General features: G+C 37.1%; 1 protein-coding gene across 1 annotated transcript in view; it reads left to right on the top strand.

Moving 5' to 3' along the window:
* Positions 1-403: 403 nt before the first annotated feature.
* Positions 404-18,898, top strand: part of LOC140246231 (protein MON2 homolog) — a 105,038-nt gene continuing 86,543 nt past the window's right edge. Inside the window, exons 1-3 of the mRNA XM_072325687.1 lie at positions 404-538; positions 1,859-1,922; positions 14,189-14,316. Of these exons, the coding sequence (XP_072181788.1) occupies positions 434-538; positions 1,859-1,922; positions 14,189-14,316 (297 nt within the window). The 5' untranslated portion in view covers positions 404-433. The remainder of the gene's footprint in view (positions 539-1,858; positions 1,923-14,188; positions 14,317-18,898) is intronic.

Here is an 18,898-nt window from a genome sequence, read left to right as displayed (position 1 = left end):
GATCGCTTTGTTTTACTTTGTTTTTCGATGTTTCAGTCATTCCAAACCCGATATTCATCAAATAAACTTTGAATTCCTCTTAAAATAGTATGCTCTGTACTATTTCATAAGTGTTTTCTTGGTATCTCGCAAAAAGTTCAAAGCCCAATTCTCCTTTCCACCAATACTGTACCATCCCTTTAAATGGAAAAAAAAAAAAAAAAGTGGTCTTCAACTTTTTATGAGTGGTGTAAATCGTATTCATCATACACTGGGTACAGTATATGCCACTTCATGTGTGAGATCCACATGCAATTCAGTAAAGCAAAAATCGGCAGATGAAAGTGCACTTAACATATATCATTAAAATGAGATTTATTCTTTTATGTTTTTTTTTTTTACTCTTCCAGCCTCATACCTTAGAACACTTGAGTGAAAAGAGTGATTTGAAACGATGACATCAGAAGGAGCTATAGCGAAGAGGCTTGTGGAAAACCTCCAGACCGATCTACGAGCTCTGTTCAATGAAACTAAAAGGAAATATCCTCCTGTCAAAGAGGTGAGTCTTGTTCCCGAACAACAAGTTTCTTGATTAACATACCAAAGCATGTTTTTCTTTGAGTTAAAATATAAATAAATTAATGGCAGTAAGTGATAAATTTTCATGTAACGAGTGTGCTTGGCAGTGGTGATGCAGTGTTTCTGAAATAGCCATATATCAGAATGTGTTGTACAATGTGCCAATTTTTCCCTTGGTGTGAAACATGTTTATGATAGGAAAGTTAATGGATCATCATGGCAAAAACATTCATTTATGATGAATTTGAAAGGGAATGGAAATTCAAATATCACAAACGTGTTTTGAACGAATGGAGTCAATATTAGTAGAACATCAGTGAAAGTTTGAGAAAAATTAGACATGTCTGTTGGAAAATTATCAATTTTTAGGTATATTGTTATAGCTGGACGAGAAGACTATGACATTTTGTTATGACATGTCGAAAACAATATGAAGAACATATAAAGAAAATCCAGCATATTTTCACTTATTTGGCTCACATGGATACCTATCTCAGAAATCAGGGTAAATAATACTATCCTTGATATATACAGTGTATGTCAGTACTATTTAAGGGAATGTGTACTTTTTATAAAGAATGAAATTTTATGGAATACTCTTTGTATTTTCTTAATATCAGTTTCCATGTATGTGATATCAAAAAAATGTGTAGATTATGTTATCCAGTGATGGTGTAACCCAAACTTGAAAAATTCATGACTCTCCAACAAATCGTCAGATTTTCTCAAACTTTTACTAAGGTATTCTACTCCTGCATTCACTCAATTCACATATTTGGGTTTCCTAACTGTTTAAATGACAATTTGGTAAGTCGATAGACCTGGAAGACTCGATATCGCTGAGAAGCACTTGCAGTAAAAATTCTTAGTATGATGTCATTCTCTTTGTTAATCTACAATAGATAAGCTAAAATTCAAGAGCATACAATTCTTGTCGATGTAAAATGTCATTTTTTGGACAAAATATCAAGATGATTTAGATTGCAGTAATGCTACAGGCAAAGTGTTTGATTTGTTTGTTTTATGAGGGATACAACTTTATCATTTACTCTTTCTTTGTACTCTTTTTTTTTTTTTGGTCAACTTTTATTCATCCAGTATTTCCCCTTTAATAGAAACCTGCCCCTAAAATCATGTCTGCTAAGTGCTATACCAGTGCACTGGTCATTATTCATTTAAAGTGGCATATTGATTTGCAAACAAAGAAAGAAAATGATTCTTAAACTAAAGTCAGTATCATGGGGAAGAAATTGTTGTTTTCTCAAGTTTTGTCCCTCTGCCATCTGTCTTCACCTCAAAGGCTGCAGAGGCAGACATTCTGAAGATAAGGACAATTGTCGCCAGAAGCAAAGATGTCATGCCAGGTAAGTCTGACTGCTCAGTTCGAAGCTCACTGCAAAAATGTGTCATTTATTTCAAAGTCTCAAAACTGCAGATTTCACATTTTTTTTTAATATATATCTATTTCTGAGTTAATAAAATGTTTGACAGTCAGAAATACAGGTACGGGAATCATCTGCGTTAGTGTTTTGTTTTTATTTGTTTGTGCATTATTTGTACTTTTCCACAAGATCAAGTTCCTACCTTACCGCAAAACCAGATGTATAAAACAACTGTATAATTTGTCAATTTCACATTTGTCAGAGTGTATATTGTATACACATTGTGTATGGAATTATGCCTTTTGAAGCAGAGTATTTCTTGTCTGTATCATAAGAATCATAGATGCATGAACTGTCAAAATTGTACCTTATTTCATACCAAGAAATTATGCAGATTTTGTTATGCAAGATCAAAAGAAATGTTATCTCATTACGGTGAAGAAATGTAATTTGGGCAAATTACTGGGTTTTAATCTATTAACTGTATAGTATGCAGCCAGCAAAAGGTATGTGTTTTGCCTTTTAGATAGAAATGTCTGTGACAAGAATTTTGCTGTATTCCTGCTCGTCTTTCAACTGCTCTTTGTGTGATCATAGACTATAGTTTGGTAAACTCAATTTGTGCAGAAGCAATGGGTTGTGCACACTGCATCCCATGGATAGCCACAAAACAAATTAGTTACCTTTCATAAGAGTAATATCATTAGGTGGTGAAGAGTAGAGCGTGGCACGCATTTGAAATGCACCACACATACATAATTACATTTACTTTGAATGACCTATAGATGAGATGTGGGTGTATAAACCACAAACTGGCTGACAGCATGAAGTAAAAGGTGAAATATTGTCACCTCTGGTAAGCCAACACTTTTTGGCTGCCGTACCTTGTAAAGGTGAACGTACTAGTGAGGTGTGAGGCAGGAGAGTGTGATATGGAGGCCCGCTACAGATTAAATTAATTGTGTGGCCACCATGCTGGCATGTTCACAGTTTGTTCATGTAGGAAACAAATGCATTTATTTTGTTGTGCCTCACATGTTATGCCATAGCACTTGATGAAGAAAGTTTAAAGCTTGCCAAAAACACGTTTCATGGCTGAGGAGAAACTGTGGCTTACATGTGTAATTGGAATACCTGGACCTTGGTTATTCATTCATCAGAATTGTGTTAATCGATTTTATGTGTTTTTTATTCTTCCCATTTGAACAAATAGTCTGGTACTGTAGGCGACTGGTCTTACATGCATCATAATTGGAAACAGAACTATCCAGATCTTTATACCTATACATGTTAAAGTAAAATGTCATAGAGCTTTGAGTTGTTTTTTTTTTTTTAGTTTTTATTTTAGTAATTAATATCTTTCAAGTATTGAAGATTCATTAAAATCACCTATGGGTCTATTTTGTAAGCCTTTCTTACATATATCACAGTTTGTGTAGATCTGTAGTATGTATATCATTAGCATCAAATCTCCTTTGATGGAAACGTAATTTCTTGTGTGTGTTTATAACGTTGTGTTTCACAATAGCATTATGTTGAGCACATCATGCTCACAGACCCAGTAACTTTGTGCAGTCATGAGAAGCCCTGATCCTCTTCAGGTGAAAAGTCTGCAGTGAGTGGTTAGAGCACAGCGAAGAAACGATGCTACTGTATGTTCATCAAAAGCCAATTTGAAGTGTGCTGTTCATTAATCAGAAGTGTGTTGTGAGATGTCGTAAACACTGTCAATTCTGCTCTACCACCAGCACATAATGATCAAGTGGTCTCAAAGAGGGAATACAAAAACAAAGCAAAAACAAGAATGGATGCTTTATGATTACAAATTTTGTTCATGTTGTTTTTGTTCTAGCTATGGATATATATAAAGTTTCAATATGTCCCATCGTCAACTTTTGTATTTATCTGTACTCTTTCATTTTGTATAGGATGGTTGAGATATAATGATGACCCCCCCTCCCCCTTGCTGTTTAGGGCTCTGCAAACATATTTCCAAGATCATTATCAAACCAGTGAGCAGATGAGTTAAGATACAAAGTGTAGGTCTATTTAGATTATTCTAGCAGAAGTAATTGACCAAAATTTGAATACAATGGAACTTACTGACCCAACACTCGGTTGTCTTTTTTTTTCAAATTTTCTCAGTTCTTATTTTATTCCCTCAAACTGCAACTGAATCTGTCATTATATTCTCTGTGTTCAACAAAGAAATGCAAATCTTTTGATGTACATTTGGTTCCAAAGAAGAATTTGTATGAAATGTTTCTTTTAGTTTACAATAGTGAAACCAATCCAGCAGAATAGTGAAAATGTCATTGCAATCAGAAAGTTATGGTACTTTCGCAAGACTAGTATCTACTCTATAGCCTTGTTTTAACACGGAGCCTTTCAATCTAGAGTCACTGTGACAACAGCCAGGTAGTGTCCGGTAACCTTTTTTTACCCTGTCTGTTAAAATGGTCTCTGCAAAATGTTGCTCCATGTAAGACGTTTTGTGGTAACTTTTGCCAAATTCTACTGTAGCCATCTAGGGTAATTACTATCCTGACGTTACCACGACATTGCCCCTACAACCCTTCTTTTAGAAAGCAACTGTGGTAGCATTCCTGTTTAAATACACTAAGCCCGCATGCGCATCATTGCAGACAGAGCATGATTGACACACTGCGCGCTGAATACATGCATAGATTGTAACCACTGATCTCTATGTAGTTGAGATCAGTGATTGTAACCATGTGTTGCTATTAAAACACGATTGCCCAGATTACCCAGATGTATACATAAGTATACAATCTAAAACAATAGGTGGTCCTGGCCAGTGGGCGGGGTAGTCACATCAGTGGATACAGGGCTCACATGGGTAGATATTTCCCCACAGAGACATGTGTTAAAATTCGAAATTCAAAAAATTCTGTAAAAAAACTTGGAGAAATGAAGTGTTTCATCTTCACTAACCTGGATAAGTGAGATACATGTATAGGCGGGGGCGGAGTGACGTCACTTCCGCATAGCGACGAACTCGCTGCCCTTAGTGCAATGAAAACAATAGCCGTCAAACGAACGTGCAACAGAGCATGCAATGCCGTCATACAATATGCGAATTGCAATATATGGGACCGTTCATTAGCAAACATAAACGGAGTTTACGTGGATCTACAGTGGAGCTGTCAGTTCACGCTGTGTTACTACTGTCGCGTTTAATGCTGTTCATTTCACTTTTATTTACCGCTGAATCTAGTTCATTGTTTCAGTTAAAATATGCTTTCATAGATTGTAAGATGTCTTTCGATTACTGTGATAAACTTTCACGGGAAGCAAAGGAGAGATACGAGACTAAACTGTCCTCCATCGGCCTTGCAGTTTGTCCTTACCGTGTACCTAACTATACACAGCCCAGTCGCCGCTGTACATACGTATTCGCGTAGCGTATTAACAGCGTCTGGTCGGGCTACCGTGTACCCGCAGACTCGTGGATCAATGACCCTACGTCGTGGCCAGACATTCAGTTCGCGGATGTGTACATGTACCTAACGAGTACACCTGGTTAATAGTCGGTTATCATTTACAGTACTTCCAGTAATTTGAATTCAGAGCATATCGTCCTTGACTTCACTGGACTCCAGTGGGATCCGTCTTCATTCTCCCGGCTGATAGCACCTAACCACCGGTTCCTTCTTTCTGGACTGCGATCACGTTTTGGAAGTTCAAAGAAAGATCGTTTTTTTGTCCAACATTAGACTGTGATTATGGCAGCCAAACACAACACAACTTCGAGGCATTGTGAGGATGTGAAACAAACGATGAAATGATGTACGAATCTGCAGTAAAAATGTCAGAAAGCTGTGCAAAAATAACCGATAATAGCACACTAGCATATCGCGTTCATTCAGTGCAGTGCATTATGCATGTACTGTGCGTGTATTATGCATGCGATGCATTGCTGAGCGCTGCACTAAGGTACGGTCGCTACGCATTTGTTTTCATCGGCCGGGTCGGTTACTAGGGCTCCATGTTGAAAATGCCCGGATGTCCGCCCCCGCCTATACCCTTTCATCCATCAAATATCCAAGGGAGGAGGGGGGGGGGGGGGGTTCTTCAGCTCAAACTCTGTCCAAGGGTTTGCAAAGCCAGACTACGAATTCTTTTCACTCAAAAAAATCACCTATTTTCTGTACATGCACCCAATCAAATATATAGTCCCTTCAAATTCCATGAGAAAAGCTTTCATCTTCCAACCAAAATGCAGTTTGTAGAATTCATACTCAATATCTGCAGCTATTCATTTTTTTTGCCAAACTGCATTTCTGATTTTTAATTAATTTTTCCTTCATTTATTTTAGTATCTTTGGTATGATTTTAGGAAGCGGTCAGGAACATTCCATTATATTTACAGGTGTGAGCCCTACACCTCATTCGTGAAAACCTACCCGGAGAAGGTTTTCGGTGTATGTCTGTTAAAACTGTGCCCTTTGCTCTCTCCTGCTGCTTTATTGCCTGAGGAGAGTAATTTTGTTCACTGGACATTGTTGTGACATTGTTGCGGTGAGGTCTGTTAAAACAGGGCTTATGATAGGCTTCACAAGATACCTCAGAATAGCCACTCTGATAATATGCAATGGTTATTACTTGGTACATTCTGTAGATTCCTATATTAGATGATTCAGTGACATTATGTAGGGGGATAAATGTTCTTAAGTTGTAAGTCCAGTCATGCCCAAATTAGCCTTTGGTATTATTTAACCATATTCATGCATAAAACACCAGTAAAGAGGGTACATTTCCCAGAATGATGCTTAACTGCAGAATTCTTTTCATCCACTTCACAGTTTTGGCAACAGACATTCTGTATTGATCATAGTCCAATTACCACAGGTATGAAAGATCTGCATTGTGATTCGTTCAGTTTCATCATACATAAACAGTAGGACACAGTGAAAGATATAAGAGAGTAGGGGAGAGAAGTTACCAACAGGCCTGTGAATAGAGGGTAGGAGATAGAGAAAGGGATTAGGCAAAGAAATTATACCTTGGGGAAAGTATCAGGAAAACTAGAAATGTCGCTACGGCGACTGATGCCTCCGCCAAAATGCATGATTCTCCCAATAGGTGTATAGTACAATGTCTTCACAATGTGTGATGACAGTTTCACATAACTGGCAAAATATCGAAATAACAGGTTTATCAGAAATATCTTGAATGTTCACTTTCCACGAACTGGGTTTGCTATAATTGTCTATTAAAGAGTACAGGTACACATATTTGGGGAATTGAAAATGTTTACTTGACTTCTGACCGACCTTATTATAAGTTTATGCATTGAGTATAATTTTCAAGGTATGAAGGAAGAGTGTAATTAAAGTACAAAATATATCTTTTTTTTCATTTAAACCTAACCTTTGACCCTTAACCTTTGACCTTCTGGCTGGAAACTTCCAAGAGAATCTCCATTCAGTAATACATGTACATATATTAAATTTTAAAACTAATAATGCAATTATTGCATATACTAGTATATGAGGGAAATAGTAACATTTTGAGGAGTTGACCTTGACCTTTGACCCCCTGACTATTGACCCATGACCCCTAAATTCCCTAGATAATCCCTGCCAGTCAGTACATGCATATATACCAAGTTCCATGAAGATACATTGAACCATTTGTGAGAAATGTGATATTGCAACATTTTCACCTAACCTTTGACCTTTTGACCTTTGACCTTATGACCTTTGACCTTATGACATGAAACTCTCTCTGGAGAATCTTTATGCAGTAGTACATGTCTACACTAAGTTTCAAGAAAATAACTGCGGGCATTGCATAGATATGGGGGAAATAGCAACATTTTTAGCATTTGACCTTGACCTTTTGACCTTTGACCTCATGTCAATGTCACTAAAATCTACTCAACTAATTTTCCCATCATACATCATCCTTGGACCAAGTTTGGTGAAAGCTGCTTCATCCAGTTTTGAGTTATCACGTAAACAGATAAATTTTAGGATTTGACCTTGATCTTTGACCTTTGACCTCTGTCCGATTTCACTGAAAAACTAATCAAGTAATTGTCCCATCATACATCATCCTCCAACAAAGTTTGGTGAAATTTGCTCCACACAGTCTTGAGTTATCACGTAAACGGATAAATTTCATGATTTGACCTTGACCTTTGACCTTTGACCTTTTGCCGATTTCACCCAAAATCTAATCAAATCATTGCCCCATCATACTTCATACTTGGACCAAGTTTGGTAAAATTCCAGTAAATATTACTCAAGTTATCGCGTAAACAAAAGCGGACGGACGTACGTACGGACGTACGGACGGACGGACGGACAACCCGAAAACATAATGCCTCCGGCACCACTACGTGGCGGAGGCATAAAAATATGTAACTATCCACATACATTGTAGGCTTGGTTAAACAATGACTGTCTAAAAGCTGATGGCTTCTAAAGGACACATCTTGTATTATGTTTTATCTTGCCTTGTTGTTATGCCTCCGCCACGAAGTGGTGCCGGAGGCATTATGTTTTCGGGTTGTCCGTCCGTACGTACGTCCGTCCATCCGCTTTCGTTTACGCGATAACTTGAGTAATATTTACTGGAATTTTACCAAACTTGGTCCAAGTATGAAGTATGATAGGGCAATTATTTGATTAGATTTTGGGTGAAATCGGCTAGAGGTTGAAGGTCAAAGGTCAAGGTCAAATCATGAAATTGTATCCGTTTACGCGATAACTCAAGACTGGATAGAGCAAATTTCACCAAACTTTGTTGGAGGATGATGTATAATGGGACAATTACTTGATTAGTTTTTCAGTGAAATCGGACAGAGGTCAAAGGTCAAAGATCAAGGTCAAATCCAAAATTTATCTGTTTACGTGATAACTAGATTTTAGTGACATTGGCAAGAGGTCAAAGGTCAAACGGTCAAGGTCAAATGCGACAAATGTTTCATTTCCCCCATATCTATGCAATGCCCAAAGCTATTTTCTTGAAACTTGGTGTGGACTTGTACTACTGCGTAGAGATTCTCCAGAGAGAGAGTTTCATGTCATAAGGTCAAAGGTCAAAAGGTCAAAGGTTAGGTGAAAATGTTGCAATATCACTTTTCTCGCAAATGGTTCAACGTATCTTCGTGGAACTTGGTACATACGCATGTACTGACTGGCAGGGATTATCTAGGGAATTTAGGGGTCATGGGTCAATAGTCAATGGTCAAAGGTCAAGGTCATCTCAAAATTTTACTATTTCCCTCATATACTAGTATATGCAATGCTTGCATTATTAGTTTCAAAACTTAATACATGCATTACCTAATGGAGATTGTCTGGGAAATATCTAGCCAGAAGGTCAAAGGTCAAAGGTTAAGGGTCAAAGGCCAGATTTCAATGCCCCCCCTCAAAAAAAAAAAAAAAATCTATTTTGTACCGTCATTACACTCTTTCTTCATACCTTGGAAATTACTCAATGCATAAACTTATAAAAAGGTCTGTCAGAATTCAAGTAAACATTCTCAATTCCCCATACATGTATGTGTACCTGCACTCTTAAAAAATTAAAGCAAACCCAGTTTAACCCTAAAAAGACTGGGCTATTTTGGTAGCTCGAAAGACTGGGGGGGGGGGGGCCTAAAGGGCCCCCCCTTAAGATCTCGGCCGTGGATTGCGCGATCGCTGCGGAAATTTGCACAATGGTAGTGTGCGATGTAATCTACAAGGTCGTATATTTAAATTTTACAAAATAGTCTTCTTTTATTTTATTTTGATTAATTATGCTAATTTATGCGAGAAATCAGACTCTTTGATCTAAATCAGTAAATAAAGCTCCAAAAGTGCTCATTTTTGGTCAAATTATTCTTTGTGGCATTCTTAGCAAATGTACTTAAAAAAAAATTCGGTATCAAAATTAATTTCTTATTTATTTTATTGTTTTATGAATTTCTTATGTATTTCTTTGTTTCTTCGACCTTTTTGTTTCTGTTGTTTTTTTAACAAAATTTGTGGCAGACACTTTTTGAAGCATAATACTCCTAAAACAAATTAATTTTAGCCATTGAGAGTAAAAATAAGCATATTTATATGAACCATGTGAAAAAACTCAATTTGCATTGACTTTGTACACAAAATCACATTTTTGAGCCATTTTTGGCCTCACGTGCATGTACAAAAAGTTATGTAACTTCAGAACCGTACCCCCGGGCATCACAAATTTGGTGTCAAAATGTGCGGGAAACTCGAAAGAAAAAAGTCATAGAGCATCGCGGCGAGAGCATTGCGTGTTGCAGAGTAATCGCGCGAAATGTCGAGGGGGGGCCTTTTAGGCCCCCCCCCCCCCAGTCTTTTTAGGGTTAAGACATTTCTGACAAACCTGTCATTTCAATATTTTGCCAGTTATGTGAAACTGTCATGGATCACACATTGTGAAGACATTGTACTATACGCCTATTGGGAGAATCATGCATTATGGCGGAGGCATCAGTCGCCATAGCGACATTTCTAGTTTTACATCTGACTTCTCTCATGTATTATGTTGGTGACCTCAGATTAATTGGACTATCATTATATTATGATTACTTGTCCCAATGACCTGGGTTAATAGCAGCCAGGATATAAAATACACTGTGATGCAGATTTATAATGTATGCACGTATGCACACAGAAGGTAAACAGACGAACCAAGAAGATGGCATGTAACAGGTTGTATGCATACCCACTTTGGATCTCCAACTATAATGAGTAAAGAAATGTCTTACACTAATGATTCAAATGGCAAATGCTTGATTCTAATCACACTTTAATATTCAAACCAATTAATAATGATGTCATCAATGTAGTTTTGATACTATAACAGGGACTTGTAATCTGATGGAGAAATAGTGCAATGTACATGTGACATGTGTCTTTGTTTTGATTGAATAAAGACCTCCCATAAACAATCCAAGGTCACCTTAAAATGTGTACAAACAAAAACCCAAACAAACAATGATATGTACTTTACTCACCAAAAAATTGCAAAGTATTACCAGCTCAAAATGCAATAAAATAAGTCAGGACACTGATGATTTTGATTATGCTGTTTTTACTGTTCTGTTGGAGATAAAGTACAGCCCAGAAATGTGGCAGTGCATTCTGCAGTGGCTACAAGTATATGTGTGCCAGATAGATTTGGTAGAGTTACCGGTAGATTGGATTTACTCACCCCATCTATACTTCCCTACTGTAGCGCGATGAGGATGAGCCTACAGTGGCATGTTGTGCAGTGGTCACAACATGAATAATGCACACAGTAATTTAATCCCTGGGATAGAATCCAGGTACCATCTCCTTTCCTTCCAATCTTCTTCTCTTTCTTCATCTTCCTCTTCACTGGCGTGTCGGAGCCATCTGACGATCAATATAACAGGGCTTAGATAGCCTGCCACACTTGGCCAGAGCTTTAAGATGGAACTTTGCTGAAGAGAGAATGTTATTTGGAAGGAAAATAATGAAAACAAGTAACATTTCACTGCTGCTTTTATGCAAAATATACACTTGTGTTTGCCATCAGAGATCCTGTGATTACAGGAATATTCTAATTGCAACAATTCCGACCCAATTTCTGAGAGATATTGGGATACTGATGAGATACCTTAGCAGTCAGGCTACCAGTTTCCTTCTCCAATAAACCAGTCAACTGAAATTTTAGTAACAAAGTAGATAGCATTACTTCAAATCTGGTCTGAAAAAAAAAAAAAAACCTTGATTATGAATATTGTAGGTATTTAAGTTATGTCTCATTCAATGGTATGACAGTTTTGAAAGGATTTCTTTATACAAATTCTTTCCATGCAGTATATTTTAGGAGCTGACTGATATTGATAAAATTGACAACTGCTGGAAATATTGCTTCTCCTTACATAAACGCACATGTATGGATATTGTAATCCAAGTTGGGAAATTGCTAGGATCTCTCTAGGTAGAGACAATACTCATTTCTCATTCCATCACTGTGGTTTGTTGCGGTCGCTTTTTCAATAACCCACAAAATTGTCTAACAAGACCCAATTTGTAAAATATTGTTCATATGAAATATATGGCATGAACAATATTGATGAAAAAGTTGATAACAGTCATCTGACTGAAACTTTGATATCAACTCATACTAAATTTCATGCAGTCACAAGTGCTGGGTATTTGCTTTCAATAGGTAATGCCCTTATTTCCCTGCAAATTTTGCAATAATTTGTTAAACATCCAAAAAAAAAAAAAAATCTTGCTGGCATTAATAATTCTTCAGAGCAGTTATGTTCGTCTTCTTTTTTTTTTTTTCCCTTCCATGTGTTTGCAATCAAGCCTGCCCTACCAGACTTTTTAATAAAAGATCACGTAATCCCCTCCCCCTCCTTAAAAAAGAAAAAAGAAAAAAAAAAGGAACCTTAAAAATAGTGTCAGACCTTGATCAGAACAAAAGAACTTTAACCTGACTGTGGAGACTCAGATGCAAGTAGTTGACATTTTAAAATGTTTAAGATTAGTTTATGCATGTTAAACGACTAATATACGAGGTGGTGCAAACTATGTGAGCGCCTTGTGCTTTGCAGTGGCTTCAGCTAAAAAAATAGTAAGATATCAAAGTGAACGTTCTCCCGCATCACGTCTCTCTGAAAATCCAGACGAGAAACTACTTTTTTTTTATGTGGCCTTAAATGATTCATGTCATATTGTTACTCATTTTTTTTTTTTTTTGTGCTGTCAGGAGAAATATTGGCATCATGTAAAACAAAAAAAATTACAAAGTATGTTACCCCCTTTCCTCTTTATATATACTTTTTCCTACAATTTACCCAGAAATTGATATAGATACCCAAATTTATAATATTTAATTTTGGCAATTTCCCATTTTTATGGGGCTTCCTGTCAAATGAAGGGATAAACAGAACATGGCAGCAAAAGTAGAGTATGAATCAAACCATGCGGCAGCCAGTAAGTTCAACTTTCTCAATCAGCCACAATGCTGCAATTTATATTCCCATTTTGAGGTTGGCGGAATATTTGTGGTTGGCGGAATATTTGTGTATATGATGTACATTGTATGCTTTCAGTACGCCTTCACGTATCGTGTATTCTTTTTAATATCAGTTGTCATCAATTCAAAAAGTATGAATATAAATTTCATAATAGTGCTTATTTACACACAGTTATTTCCCCAAATTGAGCCATCTTATCTACATCCTGTTGTATGAACATATCAAATCAGTTTGATATTGCAATGTAATGGCACAAAAAATTATCTGACCGTGTAGTTAATGTGAATGGTGTAAAATTCATTCCCCCTCCCCATATGTAGCCCATACAGTGTATGTAGTTTGAATTTTCTTGACAGGTTACTGGAAAAAAAAAAACCCACAAAACAAACCAAAAACAGTTGTATGTGGAAAACCTACTGCTTCATCACTCAATGTGAAATCAAGTGAAGATAGGAGAGTAAGCACTAATAACACTAATGCTTCAGCACTATTTAAACAACAAACAAACAATGGAATGGCATTATATACCACTCATAAAATTGTAGTAAATCCATGCGCACTATACATGTACTTTTTATATTATGAAACTCATTCAGGGATACACTATGTCTTCAGTTTTAGAGGTGTTATGGTCTTGTGTTCTTACACAAGTTTTATATCACTTGGTATTCTCTGTATTAAGTAATTACCTAGATACATTAAATGATACATCTAACTCCTTTCTACAGAATGTTTATATTCAAGACCAATATGTATGCAAACACAGACCCCTTGATATACATAGATATCAGATGATTTGCCTTTTGATATATTAGCAATGCTTACATTTATTTTTTTCTCACAACTCTTACTTCCATGTTCAGCTGTTGAATTTGCTATCTGTCTAAAACAGAAGAAAATAAGATATCATGTTTTCTTGTCATTTTGGATAAAAGGAAATTTGCTTGTATTCTTACTTCAGGTTTTAAACCTTGTGTTTCATTCTGGCAGGAGAAATAACATTGTTTTGTTTTGTTTTTGTTTTTGTTTTTGTTTTTTGGTTTAGTTTGGTTTGGGTACCTTTGGCTGGATACTACAGCCATTATCATTTTAAATCCTCTCTAGCTCTCTGCATATCGTGAGCGCAACAAAGGGTCAAGATTCTCCTAGTTTGATGGACAGAATTAAGAAATCTCTGTGTGAGTAGTGGTAGAAATGTCAGCAATACTTGGAATCTGTCTCCCTCTCCCATCCCATGCAGCTCTGGTCACCAACAGTGCAGAGATCCTGCAGCCGTTCCTGCTTGGATGTGATACCAAGAACCTGCGCATCGTCCAGATTTGCCTCAACTCCATCCAGCGGCTGATCACCCATGAGGCCCTCTCACCGGTAAGATGATTCCGGACCAGATTTCTAGGCCAGTTTAAAAATATGACAAGTATGACAGTGAAAATTTTGTCAAAACTGGATTAAGAAGGTTGTGAAATTTCAAAGATTTGCTAAATTTTGCAAAACAGTTCTTGAATAGTTGAATATATGTGAATATGTGGGTTGTAAGTGAGAGAGCTTATGCTGTCATCACCTCACAATTTTCAGTTGATCGCGGAAAAAAAAATTAAGAAAATTATAATTTCTGTGATTAAAGTTAAAGATATAATGCTATTCTTGGTTGAATAACTTCAAAGTAATGAAGTCAGATACATCAGGATTTTAGACTAGGGTGAAATTACATTCAAAGAAAAAATTTGAAATTTCAAAATGTTTGTACAAACTGTATTGCAAGTTATGACAGGATGACATCAGCATCAATTCACTATTTGCATTATTCATATTGACTGTTCAAGAACTGTTTCATGAAAATAAGCAAAACTTCAAAATTTCATAACCTTAATTTTTATCCGATTTTTATCAATTTTTTGTTGTTGTGCTAAGTAAATATTTCTCTTTATTTTCAGACTATGAATAGCTTTCTTCTGGTCTGGAATTCCCCTTGAATGATGTATACTCTCTTTAAAGGTGTTTAGTAGATCTTTGAGTGAATGGATTCTGTGCAGAATCATTTATAAATTTGAACATGATGCAAGCGTATCTGTGATAATTACATCTCACAATGATATAAGAATGTATTGCGTGCATTTTAAAAGTGGATACATCCCTTTAGATATGAAGATTAGAGTTCTCTGCATGGGTTTTATATATCATGACAGTCAGTGAAAAAGCATTCCTGTTTTACAAAGTTGTCTCCATCTCTCAGTCTGGAACCGTGCACTATTTATGTTATATTGGATGGCTATGAATGGGATACCAGGGAATATTGCACGAGTTAGGGCCAATATTGCACGAATCGAAGATGAGTGCAATATTGGCCCTAACGAGTGCAATATTCCCTGGTATTCCATGAATTAATGCCATCCAATATGATTATTATCATCTACAATCAAGTAGAGCAAGCATAAACTGCAGAAAAATACCGGGCTTTTACTCGTCTTTGAAGTTACTCAGTAACTCGGACCAGCAGTCACATCCCAGCGCTGAAAAGGGGAACCCCTAAAACTGCGTGGTGCAAGCTGTTTGCCCGCTTGTGAATTGTAATAAAATGACGCGCACTAGTAGCAAGCGTTTGCGCACTCGGCAAGTGCTCGCGCAACAGACGAGAATATGGTGTGATCTTGAACAGCCAGTAACAACGGTAGCCTATGGGGAATTAACACGTTGGCCTATGCGTTTCGTTCAATATGCTCTGATATTGAACGGTAAAAATTGCGCGGACAACAATACGCATTTTTAATGCGCGGCTAAAACGTCCTATATAGATGATAATTGTCAATATCTGAGTCAATATTCACCTTTTGACAAACTGTATAAAAATACATTTGTATTCCAAGAAGCAATGAAGCAGTGCTGTGAATGGACATCCAGTCCCAAACAAGCAGCCCTGTCTTTATTCTCTCTTATCTGACTGTGACTGCATTGCAATGGATAAGTGGTAGTATGATGACTAAATTTCCAGATCATGACAATTTCCTGTAGAAAGGAAGTAATCACTATGGATAACTTTGTACACCTCATTCAAAATTAATTCCCTTGTAGGAACACCATTTGTCTTCACCGTATTGCCTCCAAGATAATTGGCATTTCCCCATTTGACCTAATTCATAGCAAACCAGGTTGCTGTGAGTGAGTTTGTATGATCCAGTAGTAGTCATTAACAGGACAGATTTTATAATATTCTCAACAATTCTGTAATGAGGTAGAATGTAGAATCTACTATTGTGATTGTCTGAACACTCGTTTTCAGCGATCTCTCTTGATCTTTTTTGTATGACTTATCACCTCAAATCAATTGGATTGCATTATTCCCCTCCCCCCCCCCCCCAAGTTATGTTTTCATTAGGGGCATTCACACACACAATCAAAAAGTGAATTTGTTGAAAAGTGGATTGCGATCCAAAATCAATCTTTTTTGCAAGCGTTCCCTCACTCCACACTTTAATCAGCTCCAGCACCTCGTCATCTCTCCAATGTGCTCCCGAAATATGCCCACTACCAGCAGAAGAACATGAACTCTCAATTTCTGCCATAACTTTTATAAAATTCAGCTATTCTCTCAGCTCACAATAACCGAGACGCGAAGCTCTGGTATAACTGCAAACTTGTGCACTTTGCATTGTCTGTACGTGTAAACACTGCACATTTGTGCGAGCAGAGGGAATGCGCAAACAGCTGACAGAGCGAATACTGCATGTTTTCATTATGCGCGGTGCATTGAGGGATAGACCCAATCGATTTTCGATTCGCAACGGATTCACACACACAGTGCTCGGCAAATTATCGCTATAGTTCTGAAAAATCGCAAGAAGAACTTCGAATTGGATCGCGATCGCGCGAGTTCATGAAAATTTTCTGTCCACACACTAAAAAAAAATCGAAATTTCCATCAAGATGCAAAAATTGATTTTCAAATTTCACCTTTTCCATGTGTGTGAATGCCCCTATTGGCGATTGTTTGTTTGTTTGTCTGTGTGCAAGATAACTCAAAAAGTTGCAAACAGATTTAGATGAAACTTGCAGGAAAAATTGATAATGACACAAGGAACACATGAAATTTTGGTAGTGATCCAGGAATTTTTATGAATTTTTGAAGGTTTTAAAAAAATGTTTTGGCATATAGGGTCAGTGAACTCGGGAGTTTAAGCCACGTGTATAATTTTGAGGTTTGCATACGTACTTGAAAGCGCGCGCTCTGCTCGAGTGAGGCGCCATGCAGCTGGAAGCTGATGACGTAAACAAAAGGCTCCTACATTTGGAAATTCAGCGATTTTCAACGTGTGTGTATGGGTGGAAATGAGCTGCTTGGCATAGGTCTGTACTCTCCGAGTGCTTGTCTAGTTCTTAATTGCATTAATTCTGGCAGCTCTATTTCACACACTTCATATAATCATCCTATGCACAATCCTAATTCCAGTCCTTTTTGTCTTTCCTTTGCCCCATGTGCTCATCTAAACATACGACTGTAGTCCCTCTTTACATTATTATCACTTTGTGAATGACACCTTTCTTTTTATGCCTCCGCCACAAAGTGGTGTTTTTACCTATTGCAGGGTAGCCTCAATATTCCATCATATAAAACTATATAGATACAGGCAATTTACTCATGACAAAGTTAGTGACCCCCAACTTGCTGGTATTGTCATTTCACCACCAAAGCACCACTCAGACCAGTATAATTTAATTCAGTCACCTGGTTACAAGGCTCGTACTTTTGTTTCAGCAGTACGTAACAATGTTGCATATTGTATGACGTAATATCAGGGATGATAGACTAATGCACGTATTCAAAATTTGATAATTGCTGCTAGTAGCAGTATAGTGCCTCATTTTGTTTCTTGGAAAATGAGACCTTTTGTATTATAAATGTTTTTCTAGATTTCAGAAAATTCCCAGCTATTCTGAATCTCTACTGGTCTGTTTCATTTCTTTTTTCTTTTTCTTTTTTTTTTGCAACCACGATATGAATGCAGGGAAGTAATCATAGGCACAAATCATATTTCATGTCATAATGTCCTAAATCCAACACAAAAATATGCAGTCATTTGATCCACTTCAAGGCTGCTAGAAACCTTCACAGAAAAGAAGGCATGACATGTGCACGTCTTGAGGCCTTTTACTGGAGATGTTCGCTTGGATTCATACATGCTGTGTTTATCCTCGGAAAGTCCTGAAGCAAGGAAAAGCCTGCTGAACATACTGGTGATGCCTAAATGTATTCAAAGCCCTGGGGATAGTATTTGCACAGAGCACAGTCTGTAACTGCCCTGCCCGGGGGAGGGGAAGCAAAGTGTGGTTGTGTTTTTAAGCCGCAGGTTGGAGTAACTAATCAATTCTAGGGGAGGATAAGGAACACATGATGTTACCATAAATATTTATGGAACCCCTACCCAAACCTGCACATGTGTTGCATTATAAATGAAAGTGTACCATATGTCTGGCAGTGACAATGGCTGGAAGTATCCATAATCCATCAAGAGAGAGTAGAAGTGAAGGAGGGAATACAGTGTGTCTCCAGAGGGGCTTTCACACTGGGCATATTATGTAGAGTTCAGTATTTAGAAGGCTCATAAAATAAATAAAGACAGGAAGCTACCTGCATTGCAAGAATGAGAAGAAATGTGTGGGTAAATCCTTGGATCCAACCTCAAGGATTTTTCATGAGAGTGGTATACATATATGTCAGTGTGTATACTTTCCACTATGCATTCATACTGTAAGCACAATCTTGTCTCAGTCACTTCTACCATTTCTTTTACATTATAGATGTGTTGAACGATATCTTTTTATGTTTAATCACAGATTGGATTCTGCGAATAACTAGCAAAAAGTAAACAGATAACTAAGTGAAGATTTCAAGTGTAGATTTTACTTGGAATAAAAGTGAAATAGCTAACTTTTACCCAGAGCTACCACACATACA

Source organism: Diadema setosum, chromosome 2 (genome assembly GCF_964275005.1).
Source record: "Diadema setosum chromosome 2, eeDiaSeto1, whole genome shotgun sequence".
NCBI lineage: Eukaryota > Metazoa > Echinodermata > Echinoidea > Diadematoida > Diadematidae > Diadema > Diadema setosum.
This window is presented reverse-complemented; position numbering and strand designations above follow the sequence as displayed.